The sequence below is a fragment of the Uloborus diversus genome, unplaced genomic scaffold (genome assembly GCF_026930045.1).
Source record: "Uloborus diversus isolate 005 unplaced genomic scaffold, Udiv.v.3.1 scaffold_1397, whole genome shotgun sequence".
Classification (NCBI taxonomy): Eukaryota; Metazoa; Arthropoda; class Arachnida; order Araneae; family Uloboridae; genus Uloborus; species Uloborus diversus.
Genome location: NW_026558095.1, coordinates 14,075 through 37,347, shown reverse-complemented (window position 1 = coordinate 37,347; position 23,273 = coordinate 14,075). Strand labels below are relative to the sequence as shown.

The 23,273-nt window shown below is 33.2% G+C and overlaps 1 protein-coding gene across 1 annotated transcript in view; it reads right to left on the bottom strand.

Moving 5' to 3' along the window:
* Window positions 1-1,805: 1,805 nt before the first annotated feature.
* The window catches only part of LOC129232773 (membrane-associated protein Hem-like), a gene marked incomplete at both ends in the record, with an annotated part of 35,423 nt that continues 13,955 nt past the window's right edge, over window positions 1,806-23,273 (bottom strand). The window contains 5 exons of the mRNA XM_054866876.1: window positions 1,806-1,863; window positions 4,848-4,868; window positions 6,801-6,913; window positions 17,144-17,274; window positions 22,554-22,656. Coding sequence (XP_054722851.1) covers window positions 1,806-1,863; window positions 4,848-4,868; window positions 6,801-6,913; window positions 17,144-17,274; window positions 22,554-22,656 — 426 coding nt within the window. The remainder of the gene's footprint in view (window positions 1,864-4,847; window positions 4,869-6,800; window positions 6,914-17,143; window positions 17,275-22,553; window positions 22,657-23,273) is intronic.

Below are 23,273 nucleotides of genomic sequence, written 5' to 3'. Positions count from 1 at the left end.
AATATAAACTCCTGTTTGTGAAAATTGCAACAACATGAAGGAAGCCTCATAGTTGAATGAAATTTAATACACAGTTGAGTGGTAATGGTACAAATAAATGATTACATTTTCAACCAAACAAACAGTAAAAAGAGATAGAAATTAGTATTTTGTGTGGCCACCATGCGCCGCAATAAGAGCTGCTACACAACTCGGCATGGAGTGAAACAAAGTTTGAATATCTGCCTGATGAAGAGTATTCCATATTGTTTGTATGCACAACCAAAGTTCGTCTGTCAAAGCAACAGGACGAGGATCACGAGTGAGACGCCACCCAACGATATCCCACAAATGTTCATCGGTGGCATATCCGGGGAATATGCAGGTCAAGGAAGAAGCTGTACCTGCTGCGAATCAAGGTAGGATTTGACAGTTCAGGTGACATGTGGAAGGGCATTATCCTGCTGGAATATAGCCCCTGGCAATCCTTGTAGGGAAGGAATAGCTTGGGCTGTAAAACTTCGTTTATGTATCGGGTACTGTTCAAATTGCCCACAATTCGTAGCAATTGTGATTGTCCATGATATGCTATAGCACCCCAGACCATAACTCCGGGTGTTTCGTCCACTGTGGCGTTCGATAATGCACCCCGGAATGTGCCGTTCACCAGCATAGGGCCTGACACGAATTCGGCTATCATGGTGCCACAAATTGAAGCGGGATTCGTCAGAAAAGATGACCAGCTGCCAATCAGCATGCCAGCTCCCATGCACATTGGCCCATTGTAGCCGCAGGCGGCGTTGGTTTTGCGTGAGAGGAATCCTGTATAAAGGAATCCTTGCCCGCGGCCTACGCTGCAGCAGAAGTCTCCGAATTGACGAAGCACACGATGAAACACCTGTAGTTGTTGACCACTGTGCTGCCAATTGTCTAGAAGAAGCTATGCGGTACGTCAGAGCCGTACGCACCAAGTGTCTGTCATCACCATCTGATGTCACATTTCAGGTTCCAATCCCGGATTTCCGAGCTGTCTGACCCTCGTCCTTCCACTGCTTCCAAACATGCATGATTGTGCTGCTGTTACGCTTGACACAAGCGGCTACTGCACGATAAGGACAATCCAGTTTCACAAAGGCCAACGATTCTGCCTTGTTCAAACTCCGAAATTTGCTCAAATTTCGCTTTCTTTCGTCGAAGAGGCATAGGAAAGATTTAGTTACGGTTTACTTTAGCATATAACCACTGATAATCACACACGCCTCGCTACAGCCGTCTATTTATATTCGGTTCGATCTGCCACTCAGAGGGCGCTGCTCAGCATACGCATGTGCTATCGTTCCTCAATTCTAATCATTTGCATATCATGCCCTACTTTACATTCCTGAAATTTCAGCTCACTTGCGTAAATCCTTCGTGGTGTTGCAATTTTCACCAAACAGAAGTGTAAGTAATTAATTTCACTTTCATCATAGTCATCTTGATAGGCTTCTTGAGAATCTAGGAAATTTGAGTGATACGTAGGAAAAGTGTATGCAGAAAGATTTGCACATCATGAAAGTTTTTCAAAACCCAAAAGTGTTATCCAACAAATATTGGTCTTGGATACATCATTTTTCTAAGTTATTCACAATACAAAATCTTCAAAACAAATATTTTCAGAAAAAAAAATCAATTATTTTTTGAAATAAATTATTTCTAAGTGAACTTGTATCTACTTCCTTTCTTACCTATAGCTCAATAACTAGATCTGATATAAAAAAAACTCATACATTTCAAATAACTAATATCGGCAGTCAGCAACAGTCAATGATAAATAACTGACTTACTTTGCAACCTTCGAAATAGTTCTTTCATCGATTCAGGCTTATCGTAGTTTGATCGAGAGTGCCATCAAGATATCTTATATTAATTATGACAAGTTTCTGAAAGAGGTGCATAACACAGCTTCAATAGTATTTTTAAACAAAAAAAAAAGTAAAACTTGAAATATTATTTTAAAAAAAACAAGTCTCAATTATTTGGACAATGAGGAATTTTGTTAAAGCAAGATAAAAAAATTTTTACATTGTACTCTTCTAATATTCTAGTGCCACTATGAAGATATTGTACACAAACACACAATCACATATACAATGAAATCCCATTGCAACAAACTTCAAGGGACAACTTTTGTTTGTTGTAAGGGGATTTTCCTTACAATGGAATTCAAACAACCGTACTGGAAATTAAATTTGGACTGAAATTTTGTTTTGCTGTAATGGAAACTGCGTCGTTATTGGTATTTCTTCTAACAGGATTTCACTGTATAGGGTAGAGGACTAGTTAGGGGTACCCAATGAGTAATGGGCAGGGTTTATCTTGCAGCGTCAATATCGAGTTTGTAATCGATATTCAAGGAACACTATCAGTGGATTCTAAAAAAGGCAATATTCAAGAATACACACATTCCCACCACATTTTTTCCAAACATAATTTTTTATCTACAGTATGATTTATTGCATTAATGCTTCTTAGTCGCCAATAATGAATTTACTCAGCATTTAAGTATTCAAAAAACTCCCTTCTAAAGAATTTGACATTGCTGTTTTTTAATAGATTGCAGTTTTTTGGGTGCATACTCATTTCTTACCTTTTTTTTTCTATCATATAGGATTACTTTTGGCATTAATTAAGATATTTAAGATTCTTACAAGCTAATATGACCATAACTAGTCAATTAAAAGTAAGTATTTAACTTGTGGGCACAATATGACCATTACTCATTTTTGGCCATTCTTACGCTAAATAATAGTTTAGGACAGATGCTAAAACAAGCTAAAATTGGCAAACAATAAATAAAAATGCAGCAGTGGACTAGTTCTATTTATTTGTTTATTTCTTTATTTTTATTGATTTCACCCAAAAAACCTCTCAAAAGTAATTTGTCAGTTATCCATTTTTTAATTTTAATGTTTCTGAGGTTGGTAAGTCAAGATACTTTAAATCTTATTATACTGTCAGAAAAAATAAGTATTTTAATATATATATATATATATATATATATATATATATATATATATATATATATATATATATATATATTGCATTTCCTGAAAATATGAGTTTAGCTACTAGCATGACCATTAATAGTTTTTAGCATGTCCATAACTACAAGAGTGACCATAACAGGACAAACCAGTGTATTACAATTTATTTCAAAAAATATATATTAATCACAGTTAAAAATTAAGAAACATTTCACAGCTATAAAACATGTAATTTCTAAGCTCTAACACTGTGATAGTAAGTTTTTTCTATGAAATAAAACTAACTGCAACATCAGAATTCAACCCCAGTCCAAATTTAAAAAACCCTTATCAGTGCCTATGACTAGTCAATTTACCATATATATACAGTAAACTCCCGATTATTGGTGGTCTGATTATTTGCAGTTTGCATTATCTGCGGGTCTTTTTACATAATTATTTTTTTTAACTGTCATTAAATGTTTTTTTAAACTCATGATTTTTACTGTTCGTTTTTACCTTTAACATATGTTTTACATTCAATGTTAGTAGAATGGCAATGTTATCTATAATGTCAATGAATCTGCGAGTGTTATTCATATTTTTTAGCTATTGTATATGGTAGGTATCATTTTTACCTATTATTCGGGTTATTCGCTTATCGGTGGTTACTGTGCCACACTATCCCGCCGATAATAGGGAGTTTACAGTATATATATATATATATATATAATATATATATATATATATATATATATATATGTATATTATATATATATATATAATATATATATATATATATATATAGTATATACGCATACACAGTGAGTTGGCACATTAATGTGGACACACAGAAAATTACACGATTTCCCATTTTCCCATTTAACATACATTTTACATAATTTTACATACATTTTACATAATAGTGGTTCAATTAACATAAAACTATTACCTAAAAACTAATTATTTTGTTTTTAGCATTTTTTTGAAACAATGATGATTTTAATTTCAGTACAAACATTCATAAAATTTATAAATTACGAGATTCCAACCCTACTATTCTGTTGGTTCTAAATCCTACCTGCATAAGAGGTGCCTAACCCCTACAGTTGACCAATAAGAATCTATCCTTGCAAATAATCTTTTCTTCCAAAATATTTTTACTTTTTTTACTCAACAAGTATAATTCAAGGTACAGATTTTTCTTTACAGAAAAAAAAGGGATTACAGAGGGTTTTCTAAAGTTGTCAGATGAAATTTCTGCAATTTTTCCTCGCTTTAAAGCGGGTAGTATGTGGCCTTGCATTTTCATGAAGAAGATATGCAGCCTGTGCTTCCTCCAAAAGGCAACAATAACAGCCTGCATTAGTTGTGCTTCTTCAATAATGTCACAAACAGCAGCAATGTGGTCTGCAGTGATGCTTTTCCACAGGTCTCCTTTCATCAAGTTTGTTTTCTTCAGCTTCTCTTCCTGTGGTAGTTATTTTATCCTACGCATACACTCGAGTAAGCTAGGTGTCTGCTCCATAGAGTGTGTGTGAAGTTGTCTCAAAATTTCAGAGTTTGGCACCTTTTTTTTTTTTTTTTTGAGAAATTTAATAATAATTCACTGTGCAACAGACATATGCACTTCTTGTAGTCCTAGATCTGTACTGTGTTTGCAAGCATAAAAACCCTTCTTCAGACATTCCGAATCACACTGACAAGGCACCACCTCAGATTACTAATAGCAGTATATGAGTCAAATTCAAGTTAATATTTGATCTACCCTCGTAAAAATCAAGATTTAGAAGGATTTCAATGTTTTTATTTTTAATCAACAGACTAAAATCCATTATATAACACATGTAGAGATCTAATTATTATGCTCATCTTTTCCTTATTCTATCATGTTATCTATGTACATAACTTGCAGCTGCTAGTTCTAATGCTATATTTTGTGTTAAAGGTTCTTAGTGTAGCATGTTTGTACAGTATTTGCAGTTTTCTTAACTTTTTCACCACATTTTTTTCTAGAGAATAAGCATGGGTTCAAACTTATGCTTATTCAAACTTTTTAAGAAGGCTATTTCCATAGCAAAGTAGCCCAATGGTCAAATTTTAAATAAAGCTTTACTTAAAATGTTTCTTTTTCTTTTTTATAATAAATAGAATGCATTTCACATTATCTATGCAAAAAATTGCGTTTTATGTTTTGCATCTGGCCACAAACTAGTATCAAAAAGACATTTGTAAATCCGCTTTGCTGCATGCAAAGTTGATCATTTTCATAAGGAGCTTTTTTCACATTTATGGTAAGCTCATGTGCATTATATTAGTATTTTTTAAAAGTTTTTGCAGTACTTTAAGGATGTATGCCGTTTCTTTCCAATAATAACTTAAACATAGTCAAATTTTGCATTTTTGAATAAGCCTATTGCATGTAGTGTGAATCACATAAAACATAGAAATTTTACTTTTATTAAATAATGCCTGTAGTTTCAGCTCTAATATTTTTGTTTTCTTTCTATGACTTAATGTCAATACTTTTTTCACAATTCATTTGATACAATTTTGAATATTGTTAGAAATATAAAATATGTGTGTAGTGTGAATCACAGTCTTGGTTTTGTTTTGCGAGTTTTTACACTTTGATGACAAAATTCGTCATTAAGACAATAAAATTCATATAAACTAATAATTTAAATGTGTTTGCTATTGATACTATGGATAAACTCCTTCTCAGGGTAGGTAGAGCAAGAAAAAAAAAGGCTTAAGGAATCCAGGAAATATTTAGATTTTTACAAAGCGGAGACAGAACATCAACGAATAACTTGCACAATATGCAAGATAGGGGAAAGTGTTGATGAAAAAGAGAAGCACCGTGCTAAAAAAGAGAGGAAATGAAATACTATTCAGCAAAAAAGAAATTGAAGAAAACATTAGCAAACCAGCATAGTGACTCTACTACTCCGACTAAACCTTTCAAATCAAAGAGTTCCTATGGAAAAGCAATGGCAAACGTTAGGAGGGGACTTTCTAACAGCCCCACCAACGTATATCTGACATAGATATATTTTTTTCTGATAGTGCTAAAAAAAACTTGAAGAGCCATTAATACAGCACATGCATTACACATTTCAAAATTTTTGCTTTAATAATTATGTCATGGGTTAATTTAAATCTTGTAATTCTGCTTTAAACATGTTCTTTAAGATTTATGTTGTCTAAAATATGTCAATGTTGAAAAATAAATGTGTAGGATTTGTTTTGTGTTTCGAAATTGGAAGCTGTTGTGTGAGTCACAATCTATATGTTGTGAGAGTCACAAATGGAAAAAGCCCCCTAATATTTTAAAATAGATTATATTAATAAATATTGCACATGTTTCTTAATTTTGAACCTTCTAGATACATATATAGAGCAAGTTTTAATTTTAAATTTGCTAAAGAGGAAGATATCCAAAGATAAGAACATCACCAAAATATCACTTCCTTTTTCTGTAGTGTGAGTCACATTTGTAATTTAACACTTCCAACTGTCATGTAAAGCTTTTAGTGAATAATGATAGGTTGAATAGTTTGTTTCAACGCTAATTAGTAATGCTGAGGGAAAAAAAGGAGATAATACTTCAATAAGTTTGAGATAAAGAGAGATTTGTATCTTAAAATTCTCAATTTGTAGTGTGAGTCATGCATGGAATTAACCTGGAGCAAATACTGAATATTGCATTACAAAAATTAAGCGAGCAGTTTAAAATATGTATTGAAGCAACTACGAAATAAGGTGCAAAATAAATAATATTCAATCTAATATAGTGAAAATATATCAAAGAACATAAAATAAACATACTTTAAGTTCTGTAACTTGACTTGCTATGTGCCACATAAGACTCTCAATAAGATATTTCATGCCATAGGATCCTATTAGTTCAGCTAAAGCACGGAGCTCTAGGGAAAGAACATAATGGATTTTATTACAAAGTAAAAACAAGAAAATATCAAATTAATGTGATTAAAGTGAAAAACTAACGTAAATAAAGCAAAAATTCTGAAGATTACTTCAGATTCTAAAGATGAAGTATTTTCATCAGAATTTGTGCTTTATTTACGTTGGTTTTTCAATTTAATCATATTGTAGCACAAAGCTTATTTGATAATTTTTCATTTATCAAATTAATGTTTAAAAAATTACATGAAATCATACACTCCTGGGGGGGGGGGGAGATGGGTTACAGTGATGCGTATGCTTTTTCATTTTTCCTATTTAAGTGCAACAGAAAAATTTACATCATCATTTGTGAAAAATGCAGCATGAACTGTTGAGGTGTCAAACATTGTACACTACCATCATATGGTAAAATTTGATATGAGAGAGATTTTAGCTGCTGACAAAATAAGAAATGATAGTTTATGACAAACCTCATTTGGGAGATCTATCAACTGTAGAAACCAATGAAAACACACAAAAAAAGTATACTAGTATTATACGATCAACAACACAACATTGAAGAGCTGAATAAGCTCAACTTGGCAAATGAAAGCAAGAGAAATGGAAATAATTCAATTGGTTCAAAATTTGTACCGCATTTGAGCCTTGCGGCAGAACTTTATCCTGCTTTCTGGGACAAATTTTCTGGAACCAACTTTTTTCCCCAATTTTATAATATTCTTCAATAATAAATATATATGTAAAAGACTTCAGCAACACAAACTGTTTATGTTTATAAAAATGTTAACATCAATACTATGGCTTCATACTTTATGAAACTAATTCACAGTTAGAGCAAAATCATAGTCATTTGTTTTTCCCTGTCAAATTAAAAATGTTCATTGATTTTGCACCTTCTAATGGATTAATTCTATTTTGATACAACTAGAATATTATACTATTTCATAAATAAATTAAGTACAGTATAACTCTGATTTAATGATTGTCAAGGGACTGGAAATAGTTATCATTAAATCAAGGATATTGTTAAATCAAGGAGCATAGAAATTCAATGTAGTCAGATTCAGACTAGTGAAATTTATCATTGAATTGAGGAAATCGTCGAATCGGGTATAGTTAAATTGAAGTTAGACTGTATTAATATTCCAACAAGAAATAATAACATAAAATAAGTTTTATAACATTATGTTTAATAACACTGAAAAAATGTCATTAACAAAAGGAATGTCTATACACTTTCCCTAATATCACAAAGTATAGCTTAAAATTCGGATTTAAAGACTTCAATTTCGAAAAATTGACCGGGCAGAGAGCCTTTGAATCAACCTTTGAAAGTGACCCAAAAATAGCCTAAAATGGCATAATATACCCATAGATTATTTTTTTTTCGAGTTTATTGCGTAGCATTTTCATACTATGAATGACTCAATTTTCCAAAAACTTGCCGGAGGGTTTGGTTGAAAAATGAATTGAAGTGAAATAATTGGCTGCATAATTTGGCACCTGCAGAATGACTGACTTATAATTGTGCTTTAAACTGATTTTGCTTGCTTAGAAAAAAAAAAAAAAACAGTAAACCAATGAGGTTAAACAAGTTTTCGATTAACAGAAAATCAGATAATTGATATTAAAGTGAATTACAAAAATTTGACACTCGATCATATTTGTGTGGTAATAGCTAGGATTTCCAAAAAACTGTTGTGAAATAATTGAAAGATTTTTACTAATAACATGATGAACTTTTGAAAATGAAGATGAAGCTAACATCTCTAAGAGCTAATTCGAACATCAACTACCCATAAAAACTGGCTATCTTGCTGTATATCTGATGAATGATAAAACAGCCCAACCTTAGAGGTTGAGAGTTCTCTTCTTAACTTCAGCAGGCATCGTAAATATTATCAAAAATATTAATATATTTTTCTTCAATTTAGTTTATCTAATTAATATGCCCTAATAGTACTGAAAGTCTGAAATAAATTATTAGTGTAATTTTTGGTCAAGTAGACGATGCCTTAGGTTGATTTTTTACGTTACAATTTTGATCATCGCTAACTTGATTAAAACTCAAAACCCCACCAATTTTATTGCATCAGTGTGTACCATTTTCAATCTAGTTTTTGAGAATATATTGGATTTTGAAGGTTTTGGAGGGCTAAAATTGCTATTGAGCACTTTCTGAGCAAAAGTCAATGTCCAAAATTGAACTCAATTTTGCTTTTTAAAGATTTTTTTAGCTATTTTAATATATTTAAATTTTAAATTTAATTATGAATTTGACTTTAAAATACAATACCGTTAAAAATTCAAAAAGATTAAACTCTCTATCTCGAAAAATAAATCTTATAGTGAAAATTGTATATGTATGTATGGTTGCTGGATTTGCGATTTTCGCTAAACGACAAGTTTTAGGGAAAACTTTGAAGTGCTGCCATTCAAAAAGTAATTGATATATTAAAATAAAAATTTCCATTTATTCTTATACGCACTTATAGAAAAACCTTACAAAGTTTCATCCAGATCTGAAAACCTCTGGTGTCAAATCATGTTTTTGGAAGTCGATTTGACTTGGAATGACCCTTATGTTATTCAAATTGGTCAATGACATAAAGAGGCTTGAAATTGCAGAAATGGTAATCAACTGTGAAGGGATTTATAATGCATAATTCGTGCTAAAAAGCACTGGAAAATATAAAATTGCTTGAGAGTATATTTTAAAACTACTTAACTCTAATTTTCACCTTCATGATTTGTTTACCAAAGATTTTTGGAGGAGAAGGGAGGGGGGGGGGGAGACCATTAAAGGAGACAAAAGGAAGGAAACAGTTAACTTAGTAAGTAGGTGTAGTTTTTGTTGTTTCTTGAGTATGCAAGTTTAACTTGCATTGAGTATACACCCTATGATCCCCCCCTTCCCTCTGCTAGTGAAAAATTGAAATGATGGACTTAACTCATTGTAAAACTTAAGGAACATCCATAGGCGGATTTAGGACTGAGTTCCTGGGGGGGCAGGATTTCTTTTTTTTTTTTTTTTTTGGAACAACATTTTTTTTGCCCCCCCTCCCACGTTTTTGTCTGTTTTCTGTGATGCATAAGGCCATTCTTTACTTTTTTTATGTGTCATTTTCATTACTGTGTGTATTGTCCGTTTCTCAGCAGTTGAGACTTGGCCACGCCCAAAACACGTGGTATCGGAATATTCTATATGCGTCTTTTGGGGATGAGGCTTCAGACCAACACTGAGAAAGGTTGCCAGTTGGCCATCGTTATCGCGCTGGAAGAAGACGAGTGTTCTATAATTTTCTAAGAAATCACCTTCCACCTTCTCTCTCGAAAAAAAGGTGTGCTACAAAGACAATTGTTAGACTTAAAAGTATTTTAAGATTTGCAGTGTATTTATATACGTTTCGGGTTAATTTATCGTTGATTTTGCAAAAGAAATCCTAACTTTCTGTTTTTCACACTAACTAAACATTTTCTGCAAACACGGTGAACAGTTACAAGTGAAATTGGAACGAAAATGTTTCATTCTATTATGCTGAAACTTTCAGAACTCAAACGTGGGTTTTTCATGCATTTTCTAATTATAAATCTCTGATCGCATTTTGTTAACTTTGCTGGTCAACCATTTCTCACCTTATTTTTGATCCAATTTTCTTCTTTAAAGCGTTTTTTAAAGTATTACACAGTAGTATGGGATAAATGCACTACTTTTGCAATATTTCGAACTGTTTTACTTCGAATATAATGAAGAATCAGTACATTTTCGAATTGCGTTTATTGTAACTTTGCGAATTCGAGCCATTTGGAAAATAATACGTAGAATTTTTGAAGTAAACAAGCAAAAATTAATACCAAACGATTTTTTAACTATCACTGCATTGAAAAAATAATTAAAAAAAAAAAGACAGACGACAACTTTAATTTCGAAATTTTCTGAAAATATTTCCCTGTCACCTCATTTTCGGTCCATTTCAAACAGTCAATATTTTGTGAAAAATGTTGGGTTGATGTAATCATGTAGAGACAGAATGAAAAAATATTGAACTACTATTTCAATTCCTAGGCACTTCATTTTTAACCACACACATTTAAAGCGTACGAACAATTTTGGAAGCCACAGTAGGTAAGTTGCACTCTGTGTGACATAGTTCAATACTTGAGTACTATTTTTTTTTCAATATGACTTATTCTTCAGAAATGAAAAAAGGAACAAAAAATTAAAGGTTTTCTCATGCCAATATGGTTATCTACAGAATAGTTGAATAAGTGCCTGAAACAACGTTTTATGTTACTGTTTTGATCTATTTATTTTTGTAAATATGAAAAAATATACATATTTTTTTTTTCTTCAAGTTTTTTTCGATTACTCTAAAAGTTATTCAGTTCTTCCAGTACTTTTACAGAACAGTGTTACGTGTGGGGATCATAAAATAGGCAAAAGTTTGTTTTTATTCTAATACAGCTCCGAACAAGGACGGATACAAGGGAGGGGCGATGGTCGCGATCGCCCACTCCTTGAGTCGAGATGCAGAACTCTTCCACGGCATATTTTTGATACTGAAGTTGAAAATTGTTTTAGCCTATCTTCAATAGTTTTACTAAGCTCTTGCTGTCTGGAAAATGAAAGTGTAGCACATATCTTATTCTTAACACATTACAGAGATCAGAACTTTGTATAGGAAGTATTTCAAAGTTCCAAAAACTCAATTTTAGAAGATTTTAGATGACATTAAATAGGGTTATAGGGTTCAAGGGCTCTTCTCAGGAAAGTTTGGAAAATTGAAGTCCCCCCCCCCAAAAAAAAAAGAGAAACTATTATGGGACACCTTTGATGGCGTTAAGGTAAGGGATGAGACTTGGTACACTCCTCCGCAATTTTGTAGAAAAGGAAGTCCCCCCCCCCTCCCAAAATGAGACGATCTTTCATGGTGTTTGGAAGGAGATGTGGAAGTTTGCGAATTTATAAAAGGGTAAGGGTGTGAAATCAATCGCCCCCCTCCTTGAATCGTCTCTGGATCCGTCCTTGACTCTGAAAGTAAAATGCGTAATTTTTAGCAAGAAACATTGCTATAGTCCACCTATTCAGTTGTTCAACATATCGCATATCCCCCCCCCCCCCCCCGAACCATTTAGGTGAGCTAACTTTGCGATTTTTGTGTCGAGAAAGAGCATTAAATTTAGATTTTAAATCAATAGCCGGTACGGTTTTCCCAAATTTTGAATTGTGTCACTTCCCTTGCCGGGATGCAATATGATTCTTTGTGAAAAAACATACACGATCAGAAAAAAAAAAAAAATGTGACTAGCGCTATCCAGGGGGAGGTGGGGGGGGGGGGAGAGCCGGTCTTTTTTTCCCCTTAAAACAATTGTTAGTGCGATTACTTAGTGGTGACTTAGAGCAAACCTAAGGAGCCGTTCACAAAATCACTTTTTATAACGCACCGAAAATTATTACATATTTCTAAACATTAACATTCATGCTATACTTAGAAAAATTAATCTTGATTTTAATAGTCAATTGCATTAATATATTTCAGATTGATTTTTTATTGTTTTCCCATTTATTCTTATTTCTCACATGTAAATCCTTTTCCTTTCTGGAACAATTGGCCAGTCCCCGCCTTTGGTTCAACCAGGTTTTTTTTTGGGGGGGAGGGGGGCATCTTTTGTTCGAATAATGTTTTCAGCATTTTTTAAAAATAACTGCTTCTGTAGATCTGCTGACTGTATATCCACTCTATATGATCTGAAATTAAGTACAATCCATACAGATGCATCAAAGACCCAGCCCCTAAGAGCTGCTGAGTCACCTCCCCCCCTAAAGAAAAGAGAGAGGGAGATGGAGAGATATATTAAGTCTTCAAAAAGAACGCAACCCTTAAACATTTCAATGCCGCAGTCTGTGTGGCAATGACATTTTCCTGCCCCCCTCCCCCCTCTTTTTTTTTCATCAGTGCACTTGCAATTTCGAATATAGGACGTTAGTGTTTAAACGGATATCGTTCAAAATTCAGAAAGCCTATCCTTAATAGAAATGTTTCATTGGAAAAACAAAATACCTTACTTTTTTTTTCGTAAATACATTATTTATTGTTCTGAAATTTTCAGTTTAAAAGGTAAAGATTCCTCGTAGACGACAATTATGTGAAGCTAGAAACAAAAGGAAAGAACACAAAGACATTTTCTCAAATTTAAATGCCCGCCAAAGTTAGGGTTGTCTCAATTGCAAGCGGTAGCGATCACCCCCGTGCTAAAATTAGCTCTGCTTTCAGGAAGGCGTTCCGAAGTGTCTTCTCCTCATGAATGCACAATAATCATGCTGTCCTTTTTGAATTGACCTTAAAAGAGAGGGGGCTGGTATTAAGAGAGTGACGCAGGGCTCCCTTTTAAGTGATATATAGAATATCTCTAATTTTAGGGGGCCCAGGGGTTACTCCCTCGGATGAAATTATATAAAATGGATATAATTCTGCATTTTGAAGACTTATAAGGGTTAATTGGAAATAATAGGGAAATATTTTTTTAAGTTTTATGCTTTAAAAGTGCTTTGTGATGCAAGTTAATACTTTAAAAGAAATTGTGCACAGATTTAGAGAATAGGTATCAAGAGAGTAACATACTACCCATTTGAACAATTCTTAATTCACTTGATAAGAAATTGAAGCACACTTTGCTTAGGAGTTTCAAACACTTGTCTAATTATTTTCAAGGTTTGGTTGGTTAGATTGGGTTTTTGGCTTAAGAGCCCTAGTAGGCTATACTGCACCAATTCTTTTCAGGGATTTTAGAACCTATCAATAATTTGCACTTTCCAGTCTCTGAAATTGAGTAGTAGATTATACAGTTGTACAGTATTGTTCAAACTTTGTAAGAAACGGCTATTTTAAGTTTAAAAGAAAAAATGAACTTTAATTTCTCATTACAACTATTTTTTTAATTATAAGTAGCGCAGAAAACGAAAAGGAATGGGGGTAGTGTATCATTTTTTCCCCGGGCTAAACAGATTAACAATATGCAGTAAAAGTAATATAAAAGCAATCAATACAAAAGAATTTCCAAAATTCTGCATTCGGGATTAAATAAATAGCGAGATATGAAGCATGTAAGTCACAAAAATTTATTTCAAGTAATATGTTACAAACACGAGAACCATGATTTTTACATTTTTGATGAAGGCTGTAGCAAGGAGCTGAATTTGACTTATTTTGGCATTCCTCCCTCTACAATTTGTTAGAAGTTTTAAAATTTAAGGTTTGTAGCCACACGTTTCCAAATATTCAAGGTTTTCAAGTACTTGAAATTAGTTTTTCAAGCACTTTCCATTTTTTTAAGGAACAAATCACAATTTTTTGGGAGTTAGGGGGCCCACTTCAAAGCAGGGGCCGTAAATTATAGCTTGTTTATTTTATAGGCAAATCCGGCCCTGCATGTAATTCACTCTTACCTGCAGATTTTTGTTTGATTTTTTATAATTTTAACAAAAATTCGTCAGTTTTTACAGTTAAAGAATTTTTTGAATTTACTAATCTGTGTAAACGTTTATCGGTTTTTATCAAATTTCAGCAAAATTTTTCCAAAACTTTTGATGACTGAATTACTCAGATTTCAATAATGACAATAACTGTCTCATTTATACTTAGATGATTATGACTTACCTTAATTTTTAAATAGTATTTATTTAGAAAGTAAGGAAAATGGTATTTTCCCTCTAAGTAAAAAGATTCAATAAATCAAAACGTTCAGATAACTGAAGTTTAGTCAGTTTGCGATAGTATTTACTTTTCTTTCTCAAAAAAAAAAAAAAAAAAAAGACAAGCCGAAAATTTTCCATGCGCATGAAGTACAGTTCTATTAGTTTTATATATACAAATTTTTTTCTTTAAAAAAATAAAGAAAACACAGTTATAGAAACATTTCATCAGGTAATAATGCGATCTTACAAGAGTTGTGCAGCAAAACTTTTGTGCCGGAAATATATCTCCCTCACTTTTTCTTTTATTCAGACGTTTTCCTTACAATGAATGATTCTGGAAAATCAGAAATTTAGTTTTGAACTGCTAGGGATTGAGATTCCTATTTTTTCACCTAAAAAATTAACGCATTGTTTACAGTGGTTTTACGTTCTGTTTGTTCAATGGTTGGACAATTTTTCCAGTTTTTTGCTTCATTGTTACATACATTCGTTGATTATGGTGTTAACTGTTACATTTGATAGTATTTTGCTGTACAAAAACCTTTTAGCTATGTACTTCTTTTGCAATAGCATACATTTCAAGTCAACCAATTTCATTTGAACGCGTGAATCCAGAAGGTTCTTCAAAATCTTTCGTCTGTAACAACTCAAAACATCTTTTTTTTGAAATCACGCAAATTGAAAATAAACGTTCTGAAGAGAGAGAAAACAAATTGTAACGAGTAGCTCGTTCATTCTGTTAGCGCAAATTGGGGAGGGGGGAGGGAGGGTCCCAAACGTCAATTATTATAAATAAGTGTTGCAGCTCAAAGCATAGCTCGTTTAGCCTATATTTTCATTCATACACTTGCCCAAATGGTTTTAAGTCCAAAATAGTGAATTTAGACTAATTTTCAGTACCCCAGTGACAGCTGTACTATTTGTATTTAATGTTCGGTTTTTTCTTTTTCTTTTCTCCCTTCAGAAAAGAACATTCGCTATTCTATTCATTTTAATTGAACTATTCGAAAAAAGAAAAAGTCATGATTTTTTTTTTTGTTATAAGATTTTGGAAGATAAGTTTTTACTATATAAACTCCTCCCACAACTGGGAGGCATAGCCCCTTCTGCCCCCCCCCCCCCCACCATATAAATCCACCCATGCTCTTCTGAACTACTCAAAAACGAAAAAAAATGTTTTTTTTTTTTTTTAATTTTTGAAAGATGTGTAGTTACTACATAAAGTCCTCCCAAAACTGGGGGGGGGGGCATTGCCCCCTCTGCCCCCCCATAAATCCGCGCATGGGAACATCATTTTAATGCTGAAATACAGTCTCAATTCTGAAATAAAAAACTAAAAAAGCAATTTGAAACCAAATGAATTCATTATTATTGGAATTTTTTAATAAAATCTATACTTTTCTGATACAAACTGAAAATCAATCCTACCATTCTGAGACTGTACAACAAGGACATAAGATTAGTAAAGCTAAACAAAAACTAAACGTTCTACCTAATTGTTTGACAGAATTGAAATCTAACCTAATACCACAATGCCCCTTCTTTTTGTTTTCATGGATGATTCCTCCACCCTTTCCAAATACCTCACTAAATAAATCATAAAGATTAAAATCTATGTGAATTAGTTTTAAAATGAGAAATAACGAAGTCCTTTGCAGTCAATGACATTTCTGCAATTTGAAGTCTTTCAAATTGCAGGCCAATTGAATTCATTCAATTGCCATTCATTGATGGCCAATTTGAATAATGAACCGAAATTCAGATTGTAAAATAGAAGTCTTTCCTTAGCGAATTTCATATGAATGCTACTTCCCCCCTTTAAGTTAAGAGCTGCTAAAAATAGTCACTTTTGAAAATTTTCAACCTTTGAATGGTAATATTTTAGAAATAATGTAAAAAAAAAATTTGATATTTTTAGAGAACATGCTTTACATTGAAATATCACTCATAAAAACATTACAGAAGAATGTCTTGAAGACTGAAACGTTACAGAAAAGGTAATGAGTGAGGTAATAATTTAATGGATTTTATAGGTTCTTTTTGAAAATATTTTTTCTTATATAAAATTTAGAAATAATTACAAGTGGTCAGCAACCCATGTTTGTCAAAATTTTGTGGAATGATCCAAATAGCATCTTCCTAAAGATCTCAAATACAGCTAAAAAGTAGATCCTCTCATCCCTTTTTTGATGAAATAATTTCAATAAATTACTTTTTTCACATACTTTACACTGAAACGTAAGACACAATTCAATGAACAATTCAGGCAGTGAGAAGCAAATGGATGCAAGTGGACATTTTCAAGTTTTGAGTAAAATTCGTTTAAGATTAGCTCTAGGTAGGCTTTCGTTAAATTTTTTTTCTAAATCACGCTGTATAGCAGATACTACCAGGGCCACTAGTACCATTTCCTGCCCCAAGACAGAAGAGAGGTTCGCCTACCATGTGTACTGGTTGTCTCGAAATTTTTAATTTTGCCACTTACATCCCTTTGCTTCTCACTGCCTCAATTTTCCACTAAAAAAGGCCTAACCATTAATGTCGCTAAACTCTTCTGCACTAAATGGTAATTGACCTTCCGCTGAAAGTGTTACAAAGGCTCTTTGATTTCGTGAATATGATATGTGGCCAGCAGAAACTCTTCGCAATAATGCTTCCAGATACCTGCATGAAAGGAAAATTTATCAGCATTAATTCAAGTATAAATTACGTAGGGCGAGTTGTTCATCTCAGCCTACTTTTCTAGTCTTCAGAATTTTATCTTAAGAAAAAATAATCTAGTCTGATATTTTACCATAACATTTATAAAGTATTTCTCCTTCTCCAAAACATTAAAAAAAATGCTCTGATCATAATCTCTTCCCCCCCCCCCCTGATGTATATTTTAAAACAGAATCCTTGAGAGTGGACCAAGGTGCCCTATTTGTGGGGTATGTTGATATACTCTAAGGGGCACCCTAGATTACTTTATAAAAAAAAAAATGTCAAAAAATTATACATAAAAGTATCATCTAACTTTCTTTTAGTTATTTAAAATGAAAAACAAATTTTTAAGGTCAATAAAGCCTGATAAATTAAGTTGTAATGTTTAAAAAACATCTTTAAATTTGAAAAGAAATAAATTGTAACAACACTAAAAAATACATAAATTAATTGAATGCTAAAGATACATAAAATCAGTGGCAGTCAGCATTTATGATTGAAAGAAAAGATTAATATACACTGGTGTGCAAAAATTAAGGACAAAGTCGAAAAATTAGCATATCAGCTGAACGAAGAGGCAGAGCGGACAGAAAGACCAATCAGGAGATTAAGTAAGGTGATGTACGGTAGCACATGCGCAGATATGCAGGCAGACGTAATGGGGGAGTGCCTGAGTAGTATAAAGCACGTTGTCGGTGTAAGATCAGTATTTCTGGCAAAGAGATTGCACGCCGTATAGCAGTTAAAATCACACCGAGTTGCTGCCTCAGTGAGAAATGGCAAATAATCAATCTGTTAGACGACATCTGGATGCTTTTACTCGAGGTCGAATCATTGGGAAGTTGGAGGAAGGCTGCAGTGTGACTGCAGAGTCTGGAATTGCTCACAGCATCGTTTCACGACTTTGGAGACAATTTCAAACTATAGGAACAGCTATCCAGGGGTTCAGTAGTGGTCGTCCACGAGGAACCACACCCGCAGATGACCGGTATATTGTCTTACAGGGCAGAAGAAACAGACGGCAGACAGTGGGAGAAATCGCTAGACACACGATACAGGCGACTGGACGACCGATATCGCGTTTTACCGTGGTCAGAAGACTGCATGGTGGTGGTATGTTTGCACAACGCCCTATACGGTGTGTACCTCTAACGCCTCCTGCCCATCGGAGACGGCGTTCTCTGTGGTGCCGGGAGCACCGGAATTGGAGAGACAATGAATGGGGACGAGTACTCTTTACAGATGAGAGCAGATTCAGTCTGAGTAGCGATTCTCATCGCATACTCATCTGGAGAGAGCGGGGAAGCCGAAATCATCCCTCCAACATCATTGAAAGGGACAGGTATGGAGGTCGCTGTGTTCTCGTTTGGGGAGGCATCATGCTTAGTAGTCGTACAGACCTTCACATCTTCGACGCAGGTTCAGTCAACGGGACCCGTTATTGTAACGAGATTCTTCTTCCATATGTGCATCTTTTTAGAGGCGCTATGGGTCCGCAGTTCCTTTTCATGGACGACAATGCACCATGTCATCGCACAGTAGCTGCCGAACAGCTCTTAGAGAGTGAGGATATTGAACGTATGGATTGGCCGGCACGATCTCCGGATCTCAATCCCATCGAGCATGTATGGGATTTTCTAGGCAGACGCTTCGCAGCTCGTACCTTACCACCAGTAACGATTCGGGAGCTTTGATTGGCGCTGCAAGACGAATGGGCAGCAATGTCTCAAAAACTCATTGACACCCTCATTCTCAGCATGGGCAGATGCTGTGAAACCTGCCTAACAGTCGGGGGAGATCATATCCCCTACTAAAGACCGGATGTTTCTTGCTGGACATCCATCACAGGGATGTTTCGGCCTTCAGTAGCATTGCGCTCCATGCTACTTTTTCAATAAAGTTTCTTTTTATCCCTCTGATTTCTCTTTTAGTAAGTGTTGCTTACATTACACATGTCCTTACGTATTGGGGATCTTACGGTATTAAATGTGTTGATTTGGAAGCTTTTGTACGAAGTTATATTGAAAAAACCGTCTCGTCCTTAATTTTTGCATACCAGTGTGTGTGTGTGTGTGTGTGTGTATATATATATATATATATATATGTATAGGGGAAAGGGGGGGGCATATGTAAACATATTATTATTTATTTTTTCATTTCTTTATTTAGCAAAAAATATTATTTTTTACAGCAAAAGTGCATCCATGACTGAGTGGTCTTTTCTTTGTGTCATGTACTTTTTGAGATTATTTTTTTTTTGAAAAACAGTTTTTCACTTTATGGTATTTTTTAAATATGTCTTCAATTGTTCACATATATCCTTACAGGGGTCATAGAAAAAAAAACAGGATTATCCATCATATTTAAAAGAATAAATACTTAATATGAAAAAAAAACATATGTACCAACTACATCGAATGCTTTGTAACCTATAATGTGTCGGTTAACATTGTACAGCAATGTACCAATAAGAAAAAAAGAAAAAAAAAAACAATATTATAAAACCCTACTCACTGTTAAATTTTAAAGATTTGTAGCATGTTCTGATCACTAGATAGACAAAAAACAATTTATAAAATGCACCTAATTGAAAATTTCCTTTACTATTTAAAAGCTACATAACTACAGAGTGACAGAGGTTACATTTTTTTCATATACATGTATATATATATATATATATATATATATATATATATATATATATATATATATATATATATATATATATATTTTATATATATATATATACATGTGTATATATATATATATATATATATATATATATATATACACATGTGTATATATATATATATATATATATATATACATATTAGGATGATTCAAAGAACTTATTTTTAAATTTCTTTTTTTTTTACCCCTCAGTATTTTTACACTATTCATATAAATGATGCACACAAAATTTCAGTTTAATCAAATAAGATTTAGAGGTAGCGCAACACAATTAATTTTTTTTTAAAATGAGCAATTTGGACAGATTTGGGGGAACCTTGCTCTCTGCAAGTCTTAAAGTTCAAAAGTGTAGGTTCATCGTCATGTGCCGTGGAAAGGTCAAATGCAGTAATATGCAAAAATAAATTTTTGAGATATTTGAAAGAAACATGTTTTGGATTCCATACTGACAGTTGAGGCAGTGAGAAGCAAAGGGATGTGAGTAAACATTTTCAAGTTTTGAGTAAAACCCGTTTAAAGATAACCTCCTAGGTAGGCTTTCATTGAATTTTTTTTCTAAACCATGCTGTACAGCAGCACCAACCAGAGCTACTGATACTATCTCTTGCCCTAAGACAGAAGAAAGGTTCACCTACTATTTGCACTGCTTACCTCAAAATTTTTAATTTTGCCACTTACATCCCTTTGCTTTTCACTGCCTCAATTGGGGAAATGTTGGAATTGACGAGTTTTTGTTGTTTTGTTTATTTATTTATTTATTTGTGCTTTATTCTCAGTGGAAATCAAAACTATGTACAATAAAGATAAAGTACAATAGATGACAAAAATGAAAAAAAAAAATGAAACATGGAAAATTAGCAGTAAATGGGCTTTTATTCTCATGGCAGTCCTAAGTTCATCACTTATTCTCTTTAAAACAATATTGTTAATATTTAGACCATGCAGTTCACTACTTTCTAAAATTTCCAGCAATTGGTCCAATACAATTAGCACTACAGCATGATATAAAACTGTACAGGTTAAATAAGAAAACTGTACCATATTATTCCTTTAAGACCATAAATGTTGAAATATAATACTTATTTCAAATTTGAGAAGTTTTAGTTTCATCAAATGAAAGTGAAAATGTGTCTGATGAACTTTAGGGAAAATTACAGCAGAAAAGAAGAAGGAAGTTTGGAAAATTAGTAAAGAAATTTAAAAGAAACGAAGAAGAATTGAAAACAATCTTAACTAAAATTTAGTTAGGAAAAAAAAAGATATGTAATTTTTACTTATGAAACTAAAAATAAAGAAAAAATGAAGAAATGTAAAAGGGTCTCCTAATCCCCTAACGTAAAGATGACTTCTGTAATTATCTATTGATGCGTTACTTTAAATAATATTAAAATAAGGTGAGAAAGTAACCTACAAATAAAAAAGAAGAAAAAAATGCTTTGCATACGAAAAAAGAATTATATAGTTGTGAATGAAGTGGCCAGAGATTCTTAATGTGACAACAGAGTTTTCACTATGAATAAGGCCACTGTAACCAAGCTCAACAGGGCTCCCAACACATTTTAGCCATAGAAAAGGGTAAAAGAGGACCACTTTCAATCAAAAAGGGGACTAAAGAGGACCAGTTATGATTAAAAGGAGGACCTTGGGAGGACCATTCGTAGTTAAACCCAGGGAAGCACCAAAAGAAAAATTAGCTGCCTGCTGCTAAATCCGTGAAGATAATTCGTTAATTAACCATAATAATGATTTTTAATGATACAATTCTTTCCTTTTCTGTACAACTGAACTTTTTATCCAATGAATTGTATTATTTACAAACATTTGGATGGGGGAGGGGGGTGACAAGCACACATGTAACTAACGATCTTACAGAGTAATTTTAACTGAAAAATAAATTTTCTACTAATGAACAGGTAAAAACTGGCTGATTATAAATAATCAGCTAAGTGACCGATGAGTCAGTGCATACTTAGTTAAGACCCTTTAGACACAGTTTTTACAATAAACATCGTAGCACATAGTCATTTACAAAACTTTCACATAACCAGTTTAAACAGAATTAATTTTGATATAAGTTACTACAAGACAAGAAGATATAATTTAGAGGCCATGAAGACCCCACCCCCCTCCGGAACCCTTGTTTTTAACAAATATTTCCAACCCTAATATGGTAGCTTATATATATATGAGAGTTTATGACCAAAAATCCAATTCAGGAGGTAATTTCAGGCTACGCTACTGCCTAAACTCAAAAATATTAAAGGAAAGTCAGGTTGAATCCAAGGCTGCGGCGCCTTGTTGGTGACAAGGCATCGCGGCAGCGTGTTTGGGTGTAACAAACATCAGCACACACTATCTTTTAAAGTAATGAAAAGATTTAAAAGTTTAGATAAACGTTAAGATTTTAAGTAAAAACAATATAACCAACCAAAATGTTAAAAAGCGGTCGAAAGTACAGACTTTGGCGGGAAAAGCGGACCATTTGGGAGCCCTGCTCAACTATAGATATTTGCATCTATACATTCAGGATTATTATTTTTTCAACTCACCAATTCGTGTACAAGGATGTAATTGTCTTATCACCATGGCTATCTTGAGGCTGTGTTTGTTGCAAAAGAACATTGTTGAAAACCCTAGTGATATCTAAGTGAACTAGAAAAAACACACTTAAAAGGTAAGTTAATGAAAAACATTTTTTAAAACAAATTTTATGCTTTTAAAGAAACTATATAAAAAGTTGACTATGCACTACAATTGATCATTTGACAAAAAAATACTTAGGATGACATAACCATTACGTACATTGAAATTACTCCCTTAGAGACCATTAGCAGAATATTTTACTGTGTTTAAAGAGACCCTCAGCTATTTGAAAGGGTTTTGCAAGATATACATGTACGTTGGATGGTTATTTGTTTTCTATTGCATCAATGTATGCACACTCAAAATTTGATCAAAATCCTAATACTGCAAGAATTGGTATAGAAAACTTTAAGCATGCCAAAATTTATTAAATCACAATTGTTAAAATTATTACTCTTACTTGACACCCTATTTCCATTTCTAGCAATACCCAAATAATAAAAATCCATTTGATACCTGATCCTTATACCAGCCTTGACCCTCCCCCATCTAAACTTAGTTTTTTTTTACTCTGAAACCCCTAAAACAAACCACTAATCATTTTACCCCTGTAGAGCTCAGATGCAGGCCATCCCTTGCAATTTAACCACGCTTACAAAAGCTCATACATCCAAGAACCTGATACT